Source organism: Callithrix jacchus, chromosome 11, assembly GCF_049354715.1.
Source record: "Callithrix jacchus isolate 240 chromosome 11, calJac240_pri, whole genome shotgun sequence".
NCBI lineage: Eukaryota > Metazoa > Chordata > Mammalia > Primates > Cebidae > Callithrix > Callithrix jacchus.
In genome coordinates, this window is record NC_133512.1 from 125,049,552 (window position 1) to 125,071,409 (window position 21,858).

At 34.7% G+C, this 21,858-nt stretch overlaps 1 protein-coding gene across 8 annotated transcripts in view; it reads right to left on the reverse strand.

Annotated features, from left to right (window-relative positions):
- Positions 1-21,858, reverse strand: part of PTPRZ1 (protein tyrosine phosphatase receptor type Z1) — a 182,978-nt gene that overhangs the window by 45,850 nt on the left and 115,270 nt on the right. For 2 of the 8 annotated variants that reach the window (XM_078343894.1, XM_035254886.3), the window contains exons 9-13: positions 21,091-21,275; positions 19,335-19,461; positions 12,757-12,803; positions 5,900-6,899; positions 3,305-4,045 (exon numbers count right to left, since the gene is read on the reverse strand). In XM_078343894.1, coding sequence (XP_078200020.1) covers positions 3,305-4,045; positions 5,900-6,899; positions 12,757-12,803; positions 19,335-19,461; positions 21,091-21,275 — 2,100 coding nt within the window. Of the gene's footprint in view, positions 1-3,304; positions 6,900-12,756; positions 12,804-19,334; positions 19,462-21,090; positions 21,276-21,858 lie in introns of all 8 variants that reach the window. The other 6 variants (XM_078343893.1, XM_054237749.2, XM_009003179.5 and 3 more) reach the window with 3 other exon arrangements.

The following is a 21,858-nucleotide window of genomic DNA, read 5'->3' on the forward strand; positions in this document are numbered from 1 at the left end:
CCACTGCACACCAGCCTGGAACACAGAGTGAGACTCTGTCTCATAAATAAATAAATAAGATCTATGACAGGAATGTAAATTGCACACACATTTCCCGAGATGTTTGTTCTTATAACTATAAATGCATTTACTAGAAAAAATGAAATTCAAAGGTGTGATTAAAAATCATAAAACTGTATGGAAAGTGAAAATGTGCTGAGCCAACTGAGACCTAAGTTGTAGTTAATATTCTTGTGAGAAAAGCCCAACACTTCATTTTTCAAATGTTAATTCTCAGCTCATTATTTTGTGGAAACTTATCTAGAATCATCTAGTCACCTACATTTCCTTATAAGATTTAGAAAAACATCTTATTTTGTATGTGGTTATCGTCACAGTTTTTTCTACTGTAACTATTGTTACCTATACGGAAAGTAAGTGTGTGAGTCATAAATGAAAACATTCACTTAGCAAAGTCCCTGATATCTCGTATAGTACAAATGGTTGTTCATATAATTATCTGTATCAGTTTTTCTTGAACTGTGATCTCCAGAATACCAACATCGACACGACTATAACTTAGAAATGCAAATTTGGGGCTTCACTCAAACCACACCAAATCTTCTGAACCAGAAACTGTATGTGCAAGGCTCAGCAATTTGTGTTTTGACAAGTCCTCCAGTTGATTTTGATCTATGTTCAAGTTCGAGAACAAGTGATGTAGATTAATGTATGCTCAAAGTAAGCTTATATAATTATGCAAGTATTTAACAGCCACAAATTTTCATAGCAACGTGTATATGGGTATATATATATAATTACATATTTCATTTATATATGTATAGCATACATATATATGTCCAACCATATATGTGTTATATATGTAAGATATACAATGTATTATATATGTAAATATACCATATACACATTTATATACAGGCATTATATACACACATGCACACACATATAGTCTTGTGTATAAACTTTTCTCAAAAGTTCTCTGTAATACTTGATCTTAAATCTGTTAATTAAGGAGTCAGAATGATCAATCTATGGCATGAAACCTTGCTCTTTTACACAAGATGGGATATCACATGAAAGTACAGACAGTTGGTTGTTTTTATGTACTATAATGAGGAACTAGTTGTACTGATTTTATTTTTATGTACTTGAGACTAAAATATGTTTTAATATGGCTCAGTAGTATATATGAGTTACCTAAATTAAAAGACTTGATTACTAGGTAATTATGAAATAATGAAATAAGATTAAAATTTATAATATGTTTTGAGAATAAGATAGTATAATTTTGGCATTAGGATTTAAGCATTACATTTATTTAATTGGCCCCCAATATGAAAGCATAGCTTCTAAGAGATAGACATCAATAACACATTTCCAGGCTCAGGTTTGTATTTACTCATGTGATCTGGATCAAATAACCATCTATCTTTGGGTCTCAGTGTACTCATTTATAAATTGTGAACATTTATATTTTCCTTATGTGTATTATTTTCAAGAATATATCCTGTAAATTATTCTGCATTCTAGAAATACACCATAAAATTTTAAGTTTCAGTACTAGTTTGAATGCATTTGATAAAGGGATATACTCAGTTATTGGATAAGATAGACTTCATATGATTTTACAGAGACAGTTTTTAAAATAGGCCAGAATTTCCCTTAATTTTGTTTGATCTTATTTATTTCACTAATTATGTTACTTGTTAATGTTGGAGGTTATATTCATATTGTTTTATCCTAATTAGTGGGAGAACATATTCTTGATAATTAAATAAAACTAATTAGTACACTGAAGAGAAACTTGTTAAGCTTTAGTCAATAATTTTAGGTTTAGCACCTAATTATATATATCTTTCTACAGCAGTATCATCTAACAAGAACATATCGATGTCACTACCTGATAAGATAGGTAGATGGATTCCTGATATTTTCTTTTAACATAAATCTAATAAAAAGTAAAAAGCAACTACTATAATTGAGGACAGATAACAGTTCCTATATATGACAGCACTAATGACTATAGTGACCTATGGATTAATTATTCATTCTCACATATCAGCATTTAAGTGTTTAAAATGCAATGTTAAATAGGTATCAAGTCAGAATACAGAAAAACTTCTCTATCAAAATGTACAAACTTTTAATTGCTGCTGCACTGAAGAAAAAATATGCTACTAATTCAAAAGATGAAATAGCAAAGAGAAAAAATATCCTAATGAGACTGATGTCTATGTTCTGGATTACAAATATCCACTTTTATACAATCAGTGCATTTTGTTACATTAGCCTATCATTTAACTTAATGTTAAGATTTAAATATTTTCATTATGAAATTTCAGAATACTTTTACATGTAATAAAAGCAAATTATAAAATTCTTATGACCAATTCAGTGAAAGTATCAATTTTCTATACTTAATAGAATTGAACTTCCCTCTTCTTTCCATTGGCATTTAAAGCAGACATCTGTATTATATACACTGCACGTAATCTGCTCTAAGAAACATCTGGCCAGTAAGCCAATTTGCATAAAATACATTCACAAATGAAATTCATTTCTGCAGAAAAATGTTTAGTATTTTACATCTTGTCATATAATACCTATACATACTGCATATATTTATGCCCAGTATTTAACTTCAAAAAGGTGTGTTACAGCAGGCATGAAGTAAAATGTATTTTGATGTTTTACACTGCCCTCTTTAGGCAACATTAAGGTAAAGAAAGAAAAATAAATTTTTGTTTAACTTCATCATTAACTCTCAAAACTTAGCAATGGAACTTTTTTTTTTTTTTTAAATAAAGCTTCCCAAACTGATAATGAATGTGCAAATTACTAGTTCCTTCCTATGGGGCTGTGTCAGAGAGAAGTGCTTAAGTCACATTCCTCTCAGAGTTAATACTTCATTTTATAATTGAGTTAGCTTACAACTTGTTTTAGGACAAAATAATGAAAATTAAAATAGTCTAAAATAGCATACTCTGATCTTATTTTAAAAGCAGTGTACTAAAAATGTATTATGAAACATCAATCTGTTGAGTATGAAATATTGACAGTAAATAAAAATTGTTTTGTCTATTTTGGAGATAAATTAAAAAAACCAAAATGTGTTAAATAATCATTTGAAATAATAAATAAAATCATAATTTAAAAACTGGAAACTGATTTGTTGAATGTTTTGATTTTTAAAAATGATGATGTACCATTTTACCAAATTTCTACCTTTCCATAATTTTTCTGTTTAACTTTTAGAGAAAGCAAACCACCACACCTTATTCTATCCTTTTGATCCGTAACTAACCTGCCTCTGAAACGTGGAACACTTCTGAGTTCTTGCTAGTAACAGATGGTGTTGGGGACTGTGGGTATCCAGGAGTTATATCTGAGTCACCTGCTGCCAGGACCCCATCAGTATCTTTTTCATTATTGTCTGGAAAACTGAAATCTGTGGAAGTCTCATTCTCATTAAGGCTATCTGAGGTACCTTGCCCTGATCCACTTTCTTCATCACTTGTCAGAACTGCCCATGCTTTAGATTCAGGGCTGAGAGGAAGCAGAGCACTACCAGTCTGAATGTCATTTTCCTCCTTTCCATCATTGTGCTTTTGGGGTAGCCCATTTGCTGATGGTGATTTACCAGGACTTCTGTCCATACCAGTTTGACTCTCTGAGGATACACTTGTGACTCTATTATCTTCTTCAGAATTCTCAGATCGTGAATATGAAATTGGATTATTCTGATCCATAAGACTGTTTTCATGGATGTCTGAATCATTCATTACCTTTTCCTGTGATTCTCTATAGGATGAGCATGACATACACTTATGTATGGATAAGCCATCACTATCTCTGTCATCATCATCATCATCATCATCACCATCATCATCAGTATCATCATCTTCACCACCACCCACTAAATCGGCATCAGATCTGGCACTATGAGTCAGCTCAGAAGTTGCCTTAGAAGGAAACAGCAACTTGGTTGTGGTTACAGAACCATCTCTGTTGGGAGAAACAGCTGTAATGGCAACATGCCCGTTTCCTATAGGAACAGAATGATCAGTAGATACAAATGTATCAGAAGCAACTGTTGGAATACCAGCAAATACCTTATCAGTAACAGAGCTTTTGGTGAAGGTTACAATTTCATCAGAATGTATAAACTTATTTATTAGTGTATTTAATGGTTCATCAATTGATAAAACAGGTGTAGCAAATGTATGCCTTCCTTCTGGGGGATAGGCCTGGTTAATCTCCAAATTGGCCGTTTGGAACAACTCATCATTACTGTACAAAGAAGGTACCACTTGCTGGGAACTTTCACTTTTAAACAAAACTGGTTCATATTTCTCACTTGTATAAGAAATGGTTAAGCCTTGAAGTGAAGCAGAGCGCATATGAGAAGTAGGTGACACATCAAAAACTGGTACAGATGTAGAGTGCAGCATGTTTTCACTTGAAGCAGAATTTGATACCATGAGATGCAATATTGTTGAACTAATTTTATCAACCTTGGGGGTTTCAACCAATATTGGATCACTAGGCACAGCTGGAAGAAGAGTTTTAAGCAAGGTGTCAACATCAGAAGCCTGAAAGGAAGGTTGTAGCAATACTTCAGTACTAAAAGAAGCTGAGGTCTCATAAAATAAGAGCTGAGTTGAAGGAGATAACATTTCACTAGAAGCAGGGTCAGAGGATGCTGGCTCTGAGTTTGCACTAAGCACAGGCTTAAGCGAAGTGTCACCAGATGCTTGAGAGACAGTATGTGTAGGTTGAACTGAAAAGTTATTTTCTGGAACTTGACTAATCTCATGATCAAAAACCTTAGTGGTGGTATGAGCAAGGGACCCTGGAAACATGCCCTTGGTGCTAGAAATAGAAACAGAGGTTTCTTGTAAAGATGCATTCAACTTATTTACGTGATCATACATGTTGGGCATGACTGTGCTTTCAGAAGGGTAACCAATCTCACTGAAAGAAGGAATTTGCAGTTCAGTCTCATTTCCATACATTATTTCACTTTTAGAAAGCGCCTTATTATCATCACCAAACACAGATGTTGTATATGTAAATTTGGCTACAGAAACAGGTGAAGAAATGTTAAGGGCTGTCAGCCCATCTGTGTCAGGTAAAAGAAATTCACTATCAGAAGAGGCTCCGGACCATTCCCCATCACCAGAGAGGGCATGAGTAGGCTGCAGTAATGATGCAGTTGGGGTTATTAATGAAGACTTAGGTATTGGTGTATGGCTAGGGCCACTAAATAAGGAACCCTGATAAGTTACACCCACAGAGTCATGCACAGGTATTGCAGAACTGTAAGAAACAGTGAAGATGTGTTGGGAGCCCTCGTTTTTAGATAAGGCATAAGAAGGTTCGGGCCCTGAAGAATGTGCATGCATCACGGCTTCACTGCTGGGTGGTTCAACTTGAGAAAACAAAAGCGTTTTATAAAGAACACCAGATTCACTACCAAATTCCAGTGTCTCTGAAGCAGCGTGAGTAGCGGTCAGATGTGTCACTACATCAGAATACTGAGCAAGGCTGGGCTCTAATAGCAAATCACCCCCAGCCACTGGCAGAGAAGCATGCAAGGGCACCTTATCACTCTCGGTAGCTGAAGTAACTTGTGGAAGGATTTGAGAAACTGTATGCAGGTGGTGAGACAATTCACTACTCAAGGAAGCAGAGGAAAATGGAAGCAAAGGTGCACCATCATAGGAAGACAGGATGGATTCAAATGACACATCGACACTGGGAAATACAGGCGTAGCATGCAAGGCCGAATCACTACTTGAAGCAGCAGGGGTGGTGTTGAGGATCTGATTGTCAAGCAACAAAGGGGTGACTAGAGGGAAGACTTCACTACTGTAGGAAGGTTGAAGAGGTGTCTCACCATTGTACACCGGTTGGGTGGTCTGTGAGTGTACCGCGTTGACCGTGGATACCAAATCCTGTTGTCTGGAGGATGGGGTAAAAGCATGAGGTGTTACCTCAGTTGGGAAGTAGGGAAAGGTAGAGTAATGTGGCATTTCCAGATCTGTAACTGAGGGACCCTGTGACACCACTGGGCCTGCAGAAAAGGACTTGGTTGTTTTCTCAGATTCATCAACATGTATCTCAGTGTAATTAGTCTGGAGAAAGCTCTCTCTGCCTGATCCAACATCGGGCTGGGCTGTCATGTCTGTAGAGCTAGGGAACCATGCATTTCCATCCACAGAAGGATCCTTTAATGATTCTTCTGAACCTGATGAAGTTGAATCTTCAGAAGCATTTCTAGTCAATTCTGGTATAAGGACATCATATGTGATTGTCTCTGGGATTTCAGAAGAAAATACATACCCTTGGGATATGTTCTCAGAGATGAATGGCATAGCAGACGTTGCAGGACTGGAGCCTGAAGAATCTTCAGCTCCGGGATCAAACTTGAAACTGGTCAATAAACTCTCCTCCTCACTGATATCAGTAGATACCTCTTGATATTCTGTTACAGAAACTGTATTTAAGGATTCTGCAGTCCCCGACAAGTTCATATGTGGATATCTAAGAACAGTTTTAGAGCTATCATTTAAAGAGGCTGAAGTACCTTCCACAGTGTGAGGTGACAGTTCAGTCACAGTCTGAGAAGTCAAGGAAATATCTTTTTCTATGGCTAATTTAGCGACTGGTTGGGAAGTGGAATTTAAAGATGTGTTGGGAACATCACCCTTTCCAGAGAATCCACTTCCTCTTGTGGGGGATCGGTTAGCATTGGCTTCATTGTATTTTGTCCCCATGCTATTATGGTGTGTTGTGGTAGAAAGATGGGGTTCTTTTTTCCTTATTTGGTTTGTGGCACTATCTCTACCAGGATTCACAACAGCATCTTCTTCAATGTTTTCTCCCTCTTCCTCCACCTTTGAAAAACAAACAAGATTTAATGAGACATAAGGAAACAGGAGAATAACAAAATCTTCACACTGCCAGTAATCACTTGGGGTGTCTTGGGAACTTTTTATCCCCATAAAACACCATTCTGTAAAATGCATGTCTCTAACCTACAAATGTTATCATCCACTCTCCAGGAGAGTAATTAAATGTAATGAAAACACCTAATTTATTGCTGCCTTTATTTTAATGCTATGGAAAGAAGTGGTTAAATGAATAGATACCACATCTTTAAAAGGAGACATACTGAAGTTATTTATTGAGAGTGTTATTTAACATGATATTTATTTTCTTGTTTTTATATTTCTTTGTTCATCAAGCATCAAGCTAAATAGCCATTAGCATATTGTAGTAAGAAATGGTGATGGAACTAATTCAAAGACCAAAGTAGTTGAACATTCAGAATATTTAATTGTATATATTTAGAACAAATCATAATTTTAAGGTCAGAATAAGGGGAAGATTTAGAACTAAAATAGGTGTTTGGTTTTGTTTCCCTTTTAGTTTTTAATATTTTCCACTTAAGACTTAGGCAGATTTTCAAAGGCAGCTTTTCAAAATATGATGCTACTCCTAGTTTAATTTTGTGTTTCCATTAGAATCACCATTCAGGAGGCGGAGTCTTCCATGCAGTGACACAGGAAGAGACTTCCAGTCTTCTGGTTAAAAGTCAACCAAGACCTATGCTTTCTCTTTCTCTCTCTCTCTCCCCATATACACACACACGCACGCACACACACACATATATGTGCATGTTTGTTTGTGTGTGTGTGTGTGTGTGTAACTGGGCATATTATATCTAATTATATGCTTAGAAAACTCAATTGCCAAAGGTATCAATTTTTTTTTTTTTTAGTTCAGGTGGGACATGATTTTGTCAGTACCTCTGTACCCAATAACTTGTTAGAATTGTCACTTATTTGATCATCTACTAGATATTTTAAGGCATGTTCCCTAAAAGAAGAAAGAGGTGACTGAGTACAGCCAGTGAGAACTTGACCAATATCAGAAAGAATCTGAATCTTAAACTGAGTGTGCTCATGAGTATGTGTCATACGCATAGAAATCTGCACTGTATGAAACACACGATTCCAAGTTTAATGGTGGCCTCACTACTTACAGCTTAATTATTTTGCTGGTTGTATTTTCTGAATCATATGTGACAACTCTGGGAAGTTAGTGCACTTGACCTGAATTATGTTGAGTGCTAAAAATGGCTACGCTCTCAGATTCCCTTGACAAATTTCCTTATGAGTAGTCAGCATTTTTCATGAAGTTGTACATTCTGTATGATACCTTGTTCACAAGGACCACTTGAGAGATTTTGTCAAATAATTTCCTAAATAAAATATTCCCATAATCTACAAACCAAAAATCTTCATGTGAACGGAAATAAAAATAATTTGCATTGACTTTCTTTTGGGAAAAATTGGTTGGTGCCAGTTATCTCTTCTTTCCTTAGAAGTTCTCATAAATATTTGTTTTATAATTTAATCTAGAGTTTTGCTGGGAATCAATGTTCAGCTTGGCAGTGTGGAGTTTCTAAATTCTTCCTTGTCTTTGCAAACCGAAATATTTGCCTAGTTTTCTCATATCACTCCACATTCTTTCCCTCTACGAAAATTCCATTCAAACTTTCATTTTCCTATCCTTTCCTCCCATTCTCAGCAGATGGCCTTCCTGTTTACAGGGAAAACAGAAGCCACCAGACAAAAATACGCCTCTTCCTAACATTAAAAACAAGGCCCCTGCCCCTCCTGTCCTGTTAAAACTATAGAGTTGTTCTTCCTTTCTAAAGCTAATTCCCACTTCTGTGTTTTCGATCTATTCCCTATCGTGAACCTGGAAATCGAACATAATTGAGTAGCTCAATCTATTTTGTGTTTCCAATTTGTTTTCTCAAATTATCAAACAGATCATTCTCATCAACTTAAATCAACTCCGATCTCTCTTATGTAAAGGGAACACGATAGAAAACCTCTAATTCACCTTCTAGTTATCATTCTACTTCTCATCTCTCCTTCATAGCTAAAGCTCCCTGAAGATATTTCATCTATTTTCTCTATATAATCTAATGTCTATTGACTTCCACAATAATATTACATTTATTTCTCTACATTTCCACATAAACATACTTTATCATATTCTGCTATAAGCAATGTAGATTTCCATAAAATTTCTATTATAACATAATGCTATGCACTTCTTCTTGTTACATACTTAGAACAAAAACTATGCACATATCAGTTACATATGCTTTCTGTAAACTTTATGGGGTTCAGAATATATCAGTCCCTGGTGAAGGTGATTAGGCCTTCATTAATCCTACCCTGTTGCATCTTGTTGATCTCTATAAGGTCATACTGGCTGTGTCAACATTTTAAGAATATATCATTCATGCGGTGTGATCACTTTATTCATGTCTGACTACAAATATTTCAACAATACTCTTTCCTACGATTTGTTTATGGAGTTATTGTGACTCACTCTTCCACTGTAATTTCAATCTTTGTCATATGTCATCCTTCACAACTTCATTTTAAAAATTTAGTGTAAAGCCATGATCATGCTACAGATACTTTGTCTTGCAAATTCATACATTTCTGTTGGAGAGGACCTAAGAAATATCCTTCAACTATTTATTTCTATATTCAGGGATTAAAAGTCATTAGGAATACATTCCATGCATTTTCCAGCCTGTCATTCATTCCTGCATAAAGTGAAGGAAGTGAATAGTGGATGGGTTAAGTGGTGTTTTCATCCCCTCTCATAATCATGCTCCAGGAATACATATTATGACATGAGTCTCTTTTGATTTGACAATATATTATTAACACAATAGTTAATTTCAATAGCATGAACTACTACCAATTTGCCATGCTAAGCTTACCAAGCACTGCTCCTGTATCCTTTATTTTAAACCCCTGTCTATGTGGCAGTAGCTGGCTCCCTCTCTCTTGGCAGTGCCAAGGATTCTTTGAGCTCAAAGACTTTGAGCTGATGTTTCTTTGGGTAAAGCCCCACAAACCAAATAAGCCTAATGTCCTAAGAATTCTTTCTCCTCCTCATTTTCTTCTAGATCATAGTCTTCTACTAACAAGTAATGACATTGGTTTTTAATTTTACTCTGCCTTCTCAGGTGACTCCTTCCTCAGTGTGTTGTATATCCTCATTTTCCCAAAGCCTCTCCACCTGTCTCCACTCTGTTACTGAGTGGGTGGCTGGAAAATGTGGTTATTCCCTGGGAGTTTTCTTACCTAACTGGTCACCACAGGATGGCTCTGTCCCATTACAGAATTCACAAGATTTGCTGTGCCACTCTCTGTACCTTCTCCTTGCCTTTCATGTTTAGATGTAGCAACGCGTCCCTGATATCATTCACCCCAAATGTACAACCCCACCCCTTGTTTGTTTGCATTAAGAATTCCCACATCTGTGAATCATCCTTTTGTATATATATTAAATTAACTTCCATGACTCCATTTGAGTGTGACATGTTTCCTATTGGACCCTGGACTGAGGCACTAAACTCTTTGTTTGTTTGTTTGTTTATCTCCTCCTATTCATAAACTTTCCTTTGGGTACAACACGCCAGCCTGCTCACACATCTTCACATTCTCCTTGAACAGGAAGATCTGCTACTGTCTTTCATATATGTAAATGGTGAGACCAGAGGCACCATGACAGGCATAGCTTTAGGGACCTCTATTGTAGAGCATATGACAAAAATAAAGATATACTTCCATTATGTAAGTGGAATAAGCCAAGGACAGAAAGATAAAAACTGCATGTTCTCACTCCTATGTGGAAACTAAAAAAGTTGATCTCATAGAAGTAGAGTGCAGAATAGTGGTTACTAGAGGCTGGGAAATGTCATGGGAAGAGGGTGACCAGCAGAGGTTGGTTAAAGGATACAAAATTACAGCTAGATAGGAAGAATAAGTTGTAGTACTCAATAGCACTGTAGGATGACTACAGTTAGCAATAATATGTATTTTCAGATAGGTAGAAAAAAGGGTATCAAATGTTTCCAACACAGAAAAATGGTAAATGTCTGAGATAATGGATAGGCAAATTACCCTGATTTGATCACTATATACCTCATAAATATGTAAAACGATTATATGCCCATTAAAAATGGAAATTAATTAAAAATGTATGTCAGATAACAAGTATAACCTATTTACACAGTTAATATTATAAATATAGTTTTATGTAGAGATTTACTAGTAATATTGACAGATTTTAAATAACTTTTTTAGGTTTATGGTAATAAGTTGTCATAGGGTTAATGGGAACAGAGAAGAAAAATAACTAAACATAGATTTTTTTTTTTTTTTGAAACGGAGTTTCACTCTTGTTACCCAGGCTGGAGTGCAATGGCGCAATCTCGGCTCACGGCAACCTCCGCCTCCTGGGTTCAGGCAATTCTCCTGCCTCAGCCTCCCGAGTAGCTGGGATTACAGGCACGCGCCACCATGCCCAGCTAATTTTTTGTATTTTTAGTAGAGACAGGGTTTCACAATGTTGACCAGGATGGTCTCGATCTGTTGAACTCATGATCCACCCGCCTTGGCCTCCCAACTAAACATGGATCTTGTAACTAAAGTAGCTAAGCAGGGATCATGAATCATGATAATGGGAATTACTATGAAAAATAATTGATCATTCCTTGGTCTTTTCTAAAGAATCTGTGATGTGTAATGCCTAGTATATACGATGGAACTTAGACAGAATATCTTTTATCACATGGTACCAATTACTGAAACGAGGGCTTACATCAGTACGTCAGACCAATTATTTTAATTAACAACTCAGCATAAATATAATTTCTTTTTTGACCTAATTCTGTTGATCATTTGTAGATATATATATCCACATGCATGTGAACATGTCTGTACACACACAAATAAAGATATCCTTAGCTGAAATATGTAAACTGCTGTTGAAAGGTAGATTGGTCATTTTGGTAAAATAGTCCCTTGTAAGAAAGACTAGCCATAAGATATACAAAATATCAAGATAGTTTATACCTATGAAAGACCTTCTGGTTATTTATTGCTGGATAACAGCACTAGTTATCACACTTTATCAGCTCCTACACAATCTATACGCATGCACACATTCATATTATCAACAATAGCACATAAACTGAATACACAATTTCAATTATAAACAGCACATTAGAGCATAGGATGGAATATAAAATATATTAATCACTTTCTATTAAAAAAATTAAAAATGTTAAAATTTATAATCTCAAATACCTATAAATTTTATCAATAAATGGTAGAGACTACTTATAAGTGTCTGTTGTCAGCACAATGTTCTTCAAGTAAATGAATATTTATCAAATTAAATAATGAAGAATTTACATGGGCAAAATATATATATACAATTTGTATTTGGGGCCATATTTATTGTGAATCTATAAATCATTGGTTATTTATATATAAACTGCGGCAATATTAAGAACTGGTTAAATATAATTTTAGTTCTTCAGAAAATTTGGACACTAAAAAAATTCCAATTTATAGCCGTAGTGCATACATATATTTATTTTTAAGGGTCATTGTTTTTTATCATCCCCATTTATATTTCTGGTTTTTTAGTACTATACCAATCAAAACATCTTTCAATTTCTTTAAAGAGAATCACATATATCAATTATGTGACTGTATGTAAAGCTTAGCAACTAACCCCACAAACCATAAATAGTGCAACACAACTTGTATTCATGTGACAAGACAAGACCTAACACTAAGCAACAATTCAAAATAGACCATTTAATAACAAAACATTTCAATATTAAAATGGCTATGATACCTTGATTATTTCTTCAGTTCCAATTAATTCAGGAAAAATATCAAGTTCTACAAAATTAAAAACAAAATTATTATTTGTTCAACTATTTCAGCCTTTGTGGATTTACCTATGGGTGGAAAGAGGAGAAATTAAAAAGAACCAAAAATCTAATGTCAGCTTTGAAAATTTAGACTTTCTCACAATAAAAATTCCAAATTTTAGTTTTCAACATTTCTGAAAACTACAACACAACACTACACGGGCTTATATGTAACTACACAAATCTTGATCTCTATCTCCCATTCCACTCCCTTCCCCGTTCCCCCCACCAAGTCTGATTGAAGCTAAGAACAGAGAGGTCAGTGAAACTGATAAAACTGAGTGTAAAAAAATGCAAATAATTTTTCATCAGCACAGAGTTACTTTCATCCTTAGCAGAGCTGATAAAAGCATAGTTGGGGAAATGCCAGGGATTTTCTGGAAAATTGCTTTTCTTATTCAGCTACTTCTTCCTTAAGTTTCTATTTTGACTGAGGGACAAATAATTACCTTTACTCCTCAAATTTGGGCTCATACTTATTTCTATACAGGGTGCTGCACCAGGTACAATGAAGAGTGTTTTCCAGCCTTGCTGTCAGCAAGAAGAACTGAACAGAACGAATCTTGTACCTTCTCCCCAGGGAAACTCAGCTAATGCTGTCTACTCTAAGAATCTGATGACCAGGATTATTCCAGTCTGTTCATCCCAACGAATCAGAATCAACATATGACCATCTCAGTACTAAAACAGGACCTGTCAGGGAATGTCAGGAAAGAGTAAACTGGTTCTCTCCTAAGAAGGAATCTAGCCACACTGCCAAATGACAGAGGGGCCAGAGGAGAGTTTTTCTTTAGTCTTGGTCTGAGCTGCCCCGGTCATTAGGGAGGTGGTAGGCAAAGTAACAGTGAGGTTGGAGCATTATTATGATGATGTTCTTCAAACTGCCATGCTTTTATGGAATCTCAGGCTATCTTCAAAATTTATGCTCTGCATCATCCTAATGCTGCTTATCTTCTGTTTTATGCCCTTTCTCGTCCTCAAAAGAAATGTATATTCTATAGAAATTTCAAGGTATACCTGAACCACCATTAAATGTTTGTCATACCCAGATCTGTTTTCCAATACAAACTTTCTTGAGATTTTTTCTATTTTTAATCAAGACTCTTGGGTATTGATATATTGAAAACCATAAAATGAGAATGCATGTAAAATCTGTTAAGCATGCCTACCTCCCAAGAAGATTCAGATTAAGTTAATATTCTTGACAACATACCTGTTTCAAAATTACTTACCCTAAACATCTTCCTGTGATTTAAAAAGGAAAGTACTCACTAGAAACAATCGCAATCTTACTTTTAATTCTCACTTTTTTTCTTATAAACACTATCCATGAAGAACTTTGGAAATTTTATTTTGATCATTAGTGTTCTCTTTCTTTCTTCCTATGAAATCCTTTCCTCACCGCCTGTTCTTCCTGCTCTTTATTCTTTACGTTTCTAAACTAAAGTGATTTCAATCATCTCAAACACTTGTGTCTTTGTAACTGCCACACCAATTAATACACGTGAATTTTACAATGTGACGCAACTGAACTGTGACAGACAAGTGACATATGAACTTCAATATGATTTTCTAAGAGCTAAGACTAAAGACGTTCATGCATGTAAAAAATCTTCAAATTGAGCACATTAGACAATACCTTGTTTTACTCAAAGTAATTTGAAGAGAAGCAACTCTTTTTCTTAGACTTTTGAAATATTTCATGCTCATAATGGGTAATCATAATCAAATACTTGTTAGTAGTACACATACTGTAGGTTTTTCCTCTGCTAAGAGGCTATGGAAAAAATATCAACAATATTCCATTCGTTTCAACATGCTTAAGAAGTGTTTAATTTTTTTAATAATGGTTTAACTCCACTTAACTTCATACTTTTAATGGGCAGATATGATTTTCTTATTTAATTATAATAGGGGTTGAGTTAGGGCATAACTATCGCATCATGGATTTATTTCCTTTTTGCTTCAATATTTTCAGTGTGCCCTGCATTTTATTTATTTTTATCATTTTACCAGAGCATAAATTAACTATAGGGATTATGGTTTCTATTCTAGTAAATTACAATACAGGGTCTTAATCCAGTCATGTAGATAGATTAAGAATATTAATTACTCATACTATAATTAGGCTGCTGTTTGCTATAATAAAAGTAAGACTTTTTCTTTGGGCCTCCTTATCTCTGGGGCAACATGTGTGGGCCTAGGCAGGTCTCTGAGACTCCCTCCATTCTTGGCACTCTCATGGGTAATCACCCCAAGTGCTGACACATTCATAGTGGTGTGTGTAAACCCACCTTGAAGGAACTTTATTCTGGTTTCCAACTGGTCTCAGATCATTTGAATTGACTGAAATTCCCAGGAACACTTCAAGATCTCTATTTCTTAGAATCCAGCAGTCTTTTGCTGAGACACTTCAGAACAATTTTGAAATAAAATAATTTTGAACTATTGCTTCTATCTTCCTTAAGATTTTAAAGCCATAATTCTAGATCTGTGAGTTCAACATTTTGGACTCAAACTGAGCTCTGCTGATGGGCACAGAGTCTCATCTTAGGTACCCTTAGGCCTGCTGCTTTCTCACAAGTAATAACCGATATTTTAGTAACCACTGGTTGGAGTCAGGCACTGCTAATATATTAAATAGTCCAAAAATTATATTGGTTTATAGAATCTTCTCTCTGCATCAAAACAGATTCCATAAAGGCTAGAAAAAAGTCTGATAGTGAAGAACTATCAGAATTTTTTTGTTTTGAGTGAACACTTAAAATTCACATTTTTAAAATGACTGAACAAAAACTTTTGACTCATTCTGGTTTTGTTTTGGAACATATGTAATGTTAGATTTTTAAAAAACATGTTAAGATCACATTAATTTTCTATGACACAAAAAAGCAACACTGATGTAGGTGAGCAAGGAAGGCTGATTTAATTTTATGAAGATAAGCCAAGTTTCACAGTGCACGAAATAAAAGCAATGCAGACTGCAACTACTTCAAACTACGATTTTGCATATAATAACATAATAACACTAATAGGAAGGATGGTACAGGTAGAGTAAGGACAGATGCATGGGTGACTTAACAAGACAATTGTTATACAACTGAAAGCACACAGTAACAGGAAACTGTTGATTTAATTCATCATGCTTTTAAATTTAACACATATAATTATCAAGGCCCTGAAACATGTACTTAAATAATGCCTTTACAACTGTATAGTAATTAGCTCTATATTATATGAGAAATAAGCATAATATCTTAATGACAATAAAATAAATTTATGAAATTATTCATTTATAAATATAACTAAGAAGTCTTTAAAAAGAATATGTCTTTTTAACATTAACATAAAGTCTCCTTAGCAAATTTAAATTAATTTCTAAATGCAAATTTATACATTTATTTTTAAATGGCAATTTGAAATAATAATGAACATTAGTTTATGGTGATACTATTGTACACAAGTGTAATTAAAATGTACAAAACAACGTAAGCAGATTCCTTATTTAAATGCACATTTTTATCAAATTTAGGAAGTTAAAGGCACTATTTGGGAGACTGAGTTTTTCTTCATGGAAACTGATTAAAATATTTGAAATCTATCAAAGAATGACAGCAATTCTAAATTACCTTCTTCATTTCTTTTTAACAAAAGCAATAAACAATACAATATTTAATAAACAGTTTATCCTAAATAATAATAGAATGATTAAGTAGGCTACATTACAGTTACCAAGCTAATAAAACAACATAATTAACAGGATGAAGTGGCATTAATGAAAACCATGAAATAAGCAGCAAACTCAAAAGCCACTTACATCTACATTAGCAACACAAATAATAAAATTCACAGATCTTGTAGGCACCAAATTTGTTTTACCAAGCCACAAGATAGTACTACTGTCAAGACTTTCATTGGGATATATTTACCATAGAAACAATAATTAAGACAATGTAATTTCAATACTGAATTATAAATATGTGGATAAAAATGCCATTTCAGCCTTGAAGATCAGTAAGAATAAATTCTATGAGAATCCATATTTTCTTTATAAAAAATAGGATAATCCCAGACTTTGTGGGAACAGGTTTTTGACGCAGGTACTTTTGGTAGAAATAGTTAGGGAGCCATCTACCTAAGTTTGTAACCCTTGGATTTTAAGAGGCATAGCATATGAAATCATCAAATGAAATGCCATCTTTTACTAAAATATCGTCACTGTACAAAATGTCTTAACAGACTGAGGCATCCATGGAGATTTAATGGTGTATCCAAACAAGCATCTCATTATTACAATGTTCGTTAGTGTCTCAATCCTTTAAATAGATAGAAATTTAAATTACAATAATATTTATTATTTTGTACAAATGTGAAAATACAACAAATGAAAGAAGAATAATATACTTTGTGTCAATATAGAGTCAGTCTAACAGGATCACTCAGAAATCACTTATGGAGAAAATACATATTCAATCTGTTTTTTTCATATGCAATAAGTTTCTCCAAAATAAAAAAAGAACAAAAAATTCAGAAAGTTTAAAGCTTTGGCATAATGAATAAAACAGGAAACAGGGTAAACATAAATAACTAAAAGTAATACTTTTTTGCAAACTTCTGAGATATTGTTGTATGTATGAAATTAAAGTAGCATAATTAAAGGTAATAAAATTAAGTGAATGTGTTCAATATACTTCGTACTCAAAATGCATAAATAAGGGTAGAAGAGATTTTTTTATGCCATATTTCAATTAATTCAAATACGGTGTTGGCCAACATCAATACTGTATGGCTAAAGATGTTATTTTCAGGGTAGATCAATGTGGGAAACTTGGGTGAGGGCTGCCAGTCAGTGGTGCAGCATGATAGGCACAGTTAAAATCACGGTCAGTTACTTCGACACTCATCTTTCAGTAAGATTTAGAGCTCACATCTCATTTAAAAATAACCTGATTTTGAAAAACAATGCTAAATAAAGGCAATAAGAGAGATGGTTATACCCAGACCATGAGGCAGGTCATAAGAAATATTAAATGATGATGGTAGTAGTAATATTCATCAGTTATCAATATTTTGCAAGCTTTGTAGCCTGTGATTTGGAACGAAGCATCCTAAAACATCTGATTCTCTGATACATACTGTTTTTGTTTTGTTTTTTTGAAATGGAGTCTCGCTCCGCCGCCCAGGCTAGAATGCAATGGTACATTCTCATCTCACTAAACCTCCGCCTCTCAGGTTCGAGAGATTCTCCAGCCTCAGCCTCCTGAGGAGGTGGGATTACAGGCATGTGCCACCACGTCCAGCTAATTTTCTTATATTTTTAGTAGACATGGGTTTCACCATGTTGGCCAGGCTGGTCTCAAACTCTTGACCTCAGGTGATCTGCCTGCCTTGGTCTCCCAAAGTGCTGGGATTACAGATGTGAACCACTGCACCCAGCCTGACATATGCTCTTTAATTTAAAAAGTCAACTAGTAAGAAAAGCTGTGGTAAGTTGATCAAGGAACATGTACTTTATTTAAGCTTATGATGGATTAAAGTCCCTGCTACAGCATTTAGACAACAATGCAAACTGTGCACATCAGTTTTCCTGCCATAGGTAAGACTGAAATAGTCTATAATTGATATTGTAACCATTCACTTACAAAAGTTTCGATGAGTAGGATCCTAATATGGATGACCAAAGAATATATATATTTATGTATGTATGTATGAAGATGTATGTGATTATATATATGTATATGCATATATACATATATATACCTTCTGTTACTTTAAAACTGCTTACACTAACAAGAGGAAAACTAACTTAATTATGTAAACTTGTAAGATGTCAATTACGATGGTCAGTATTTGATTCAGTTATTGCATATGCTCTAAGATCAAAAGATTTTCCCATATACTTAGAGAAGGTGCATGCAAATAAAACACAAGTAAAAACAACTTTTGCTTGTTTTGTTTTTGGGAAAGAGTATTGGCAATCATCCAAGAGGAAAGCACCCCACTCAATATAACCAAATTATAAAAAGTAGAAAAATATCTAAGACAAACTCTTGAAATGTTTTGTATAGATTTTTGAAAGTACTTCACATGGTCTTAGGACCATGTATATACTTACTACATAATGCTTTGGGGGCTGAAAAAAGGAAATAAATACAAATGAAACCAACTCTTAATTATCTTATTAATAACAGTCTCAATGTTTACATAGCAATTTTCATTTAATGATCATTACATTATAAATATGATTAGTCGCACTTATTTTACAAATGGAAAACTCCAGTATTAAGGATAAATTTACTTATTTTCCTGCACCAGACCTGCTGAATGAGAAATGAGTCCCATGCCTCAAAAAATTACCTGGCAATCCAGACTTAAGAGAAAATCACTTTGCCTTTTGGCCAAAATAATATAAACTTAGAGAGAAAGCATCAATGTATACAGTAGTTAAACTAACCTCATTGATTGAGTTAATATATAGGTGTATCTGGGGGGCACTTACCAGGATTATCAGTAGGCATGTCGACAATCAGCTGGTCACTGTATTTTCCATATAAGCCATTAGTGCATATGGCTACTATTTGAAGAACATAACTCACATTGGGTAGCAAATCATTGAGAATAGCGCCCTAAAAGAAAGATGTTAGTAACTATACAAATACGATTCTTATAGGACTAATAACACACTAGGTATCTTTCATATAAAACTTTTTTCCCCCAGCCCATGGAAAATACTTGTATTAATCTAAGGAAATGTTTCTTAAACTGTGGTATTTGTAAATTATGAAGATACTGGAAAACTAGGGTTTTGTTTTGTTTTTTGAGATGGAGTTTCGCTCTTGTTACCCAGGCTGGAGTGCAATGGCACGATCTTGCCTCACCACAACCTCCGCCTCCTGGGTTTAGGCAATTCTCCTCCCTCAGCCTCCTGAGTAGCTGGGACTACAGGCACGCACCACCATGCCCAGCTAATTTTTTGTATTTTTAGTAGAGACGGGGTTTCACTATGTTGACCAGGATGGTCTCGATCTCTTGACCTCGTGATCCACCCGCCTCGGCCTCGCAAAGTGCTGGGATTACAGGCGTGAGCCACCACGCCTGGCCGGGTTTTTTTTTTTTTTTTTTTTTCCTTTTTAGAAATCAGATTTAGTTTTAGGAAGTTTCATTTTTAGCCAGAATTCATCGAATTCACAAGTGAGTACCACAAACTAAAAATTAATATTTTAGACAAAGAAATGGGGAGCATTTGCAAATAAGAAGCAATATGAAAAAAGTGAACAATGAATTTATCTCTTTTTCTTGGCGATATGTAATACGATTGTCTTCTTCACATAATTATGAGATAAAAATATTTATTATTAACTAATGTCAATTTTCCCAGATCATTGTGTCTCCACATTCTAGGCAACCGAATTAAAAGGATGCTAAAATTTTATCCATTTCATCCACATGATCTGAAACATAATTGACAATGAGTTTTTATTTACATGCAGGGTCCCAAGACTTGCAGGACTCTAGGTACCTGATTGCAGAGTCCAGTGTCCTTTAACCTACAGTGGGGACTCTCTGGACCTACATCCAGATGAGGGTTTGTCAACTACACCCTAATCTATTGCCAACACTTCCCTACTAGAGCAAAGTTTAATGCTGTTATGCCCAGGTCACAGAAGGAGTCCATACTTTATCCATGTGCACTGGTGGAGAGAGGCAGGGGTGGACCTTTTTGTAAGACATTTTGTCTTACATCCCCAAAGTTCTGACCTAATCATGACTTCCCATCTGTTACTTGAAATATTTTTGGTGCAACAAAAAGGACTTGTATGCCCCTACTCTACTTTTCCTGTGCTGATATAGCATAATGGAAGACACAGTATAAAATGTATCAGGGCACTGAGATTCTGGCCCGATTCTACAACTGAAATCCTGAGGAACTTTTATTTAGCTGTTCTCAAAATGTCTTGATTTATAAAGAAAGGCTATACTAAATGATCTTCAGTTCATAAGTCTTTCATATGTATCTACTCTATAATGTTATTGTTATTGGTAAAGTTATGGTCTCCATTTAATTAAACTTTTGACATAATTTAGTATAGCTTCTAAATTTAAAATTTTTTAAATTTAAAAATACTCAGCCCACCCCACCTTCTCATAAAGTCTAAAAGTAATGGAGGGCAATAATATATAATCATTTGTAAGTTCTTACCTTGGAAATTAAATTATAATGTTACCATATGTAAAACAACTGATCATATAGTTACCAAGTCTTGATAGCCATCTGTCAAAAATTCATGCTTGGTTTGGTCCTTTTCATCCAACTGCTGGTACAAAACTGCAAACTTCTCAATCATCGTATCATAAACAACTCGAGGTCTTTCCCATGTAACAAGAAGGCTGGTGTAATTCTCTGGGTCAGCCTGAACATTTTCTGGTTCTGAACTACAAACTTCAGAGGGAGAAAAAATACAGCTATTGATAGAACTTACCCTTGAGGACCTTAACAAATAAAACATATTCTATAACAATTTTACTATATTTTATTTCAACATAAGGTAAACAGTTACACTTTCCCTATGGAGCTCTGCGTATCCCACTTCCCATGTCTAAAATACTCCTTCCTTCCCTCTTAACTCTATCTGTTCAAATCTCAGCTTTCCATTGCAGAAAGGTCTTGGTCAAATGCTACCTCCTTCATTGTGCACCCTAACCTCTACCGAAGTGATCTCTGTCACTATCAATCGCCTATTTTGTTTTATCTTTATTACTGCATTATTTGCATACTTTTGTATTATACTTTCCTGAATGGATCTTGACTCCTCTAATAGATTATAAACATAAGAACCACAGCTCTGTAGTTCAATATTGCCTAGAACATTGTTGTAAATATATTTGGCATACAGATTCATTCTTAGAAATAAATGAACAAAGCATATCTGCAAGCCCATGGTGACTTAATTTCTCTTCTTTGGTACCTGAAAATATATTCAGCTCAGGATGAGGATAATTTCAATTATGAAAGGCATACTATT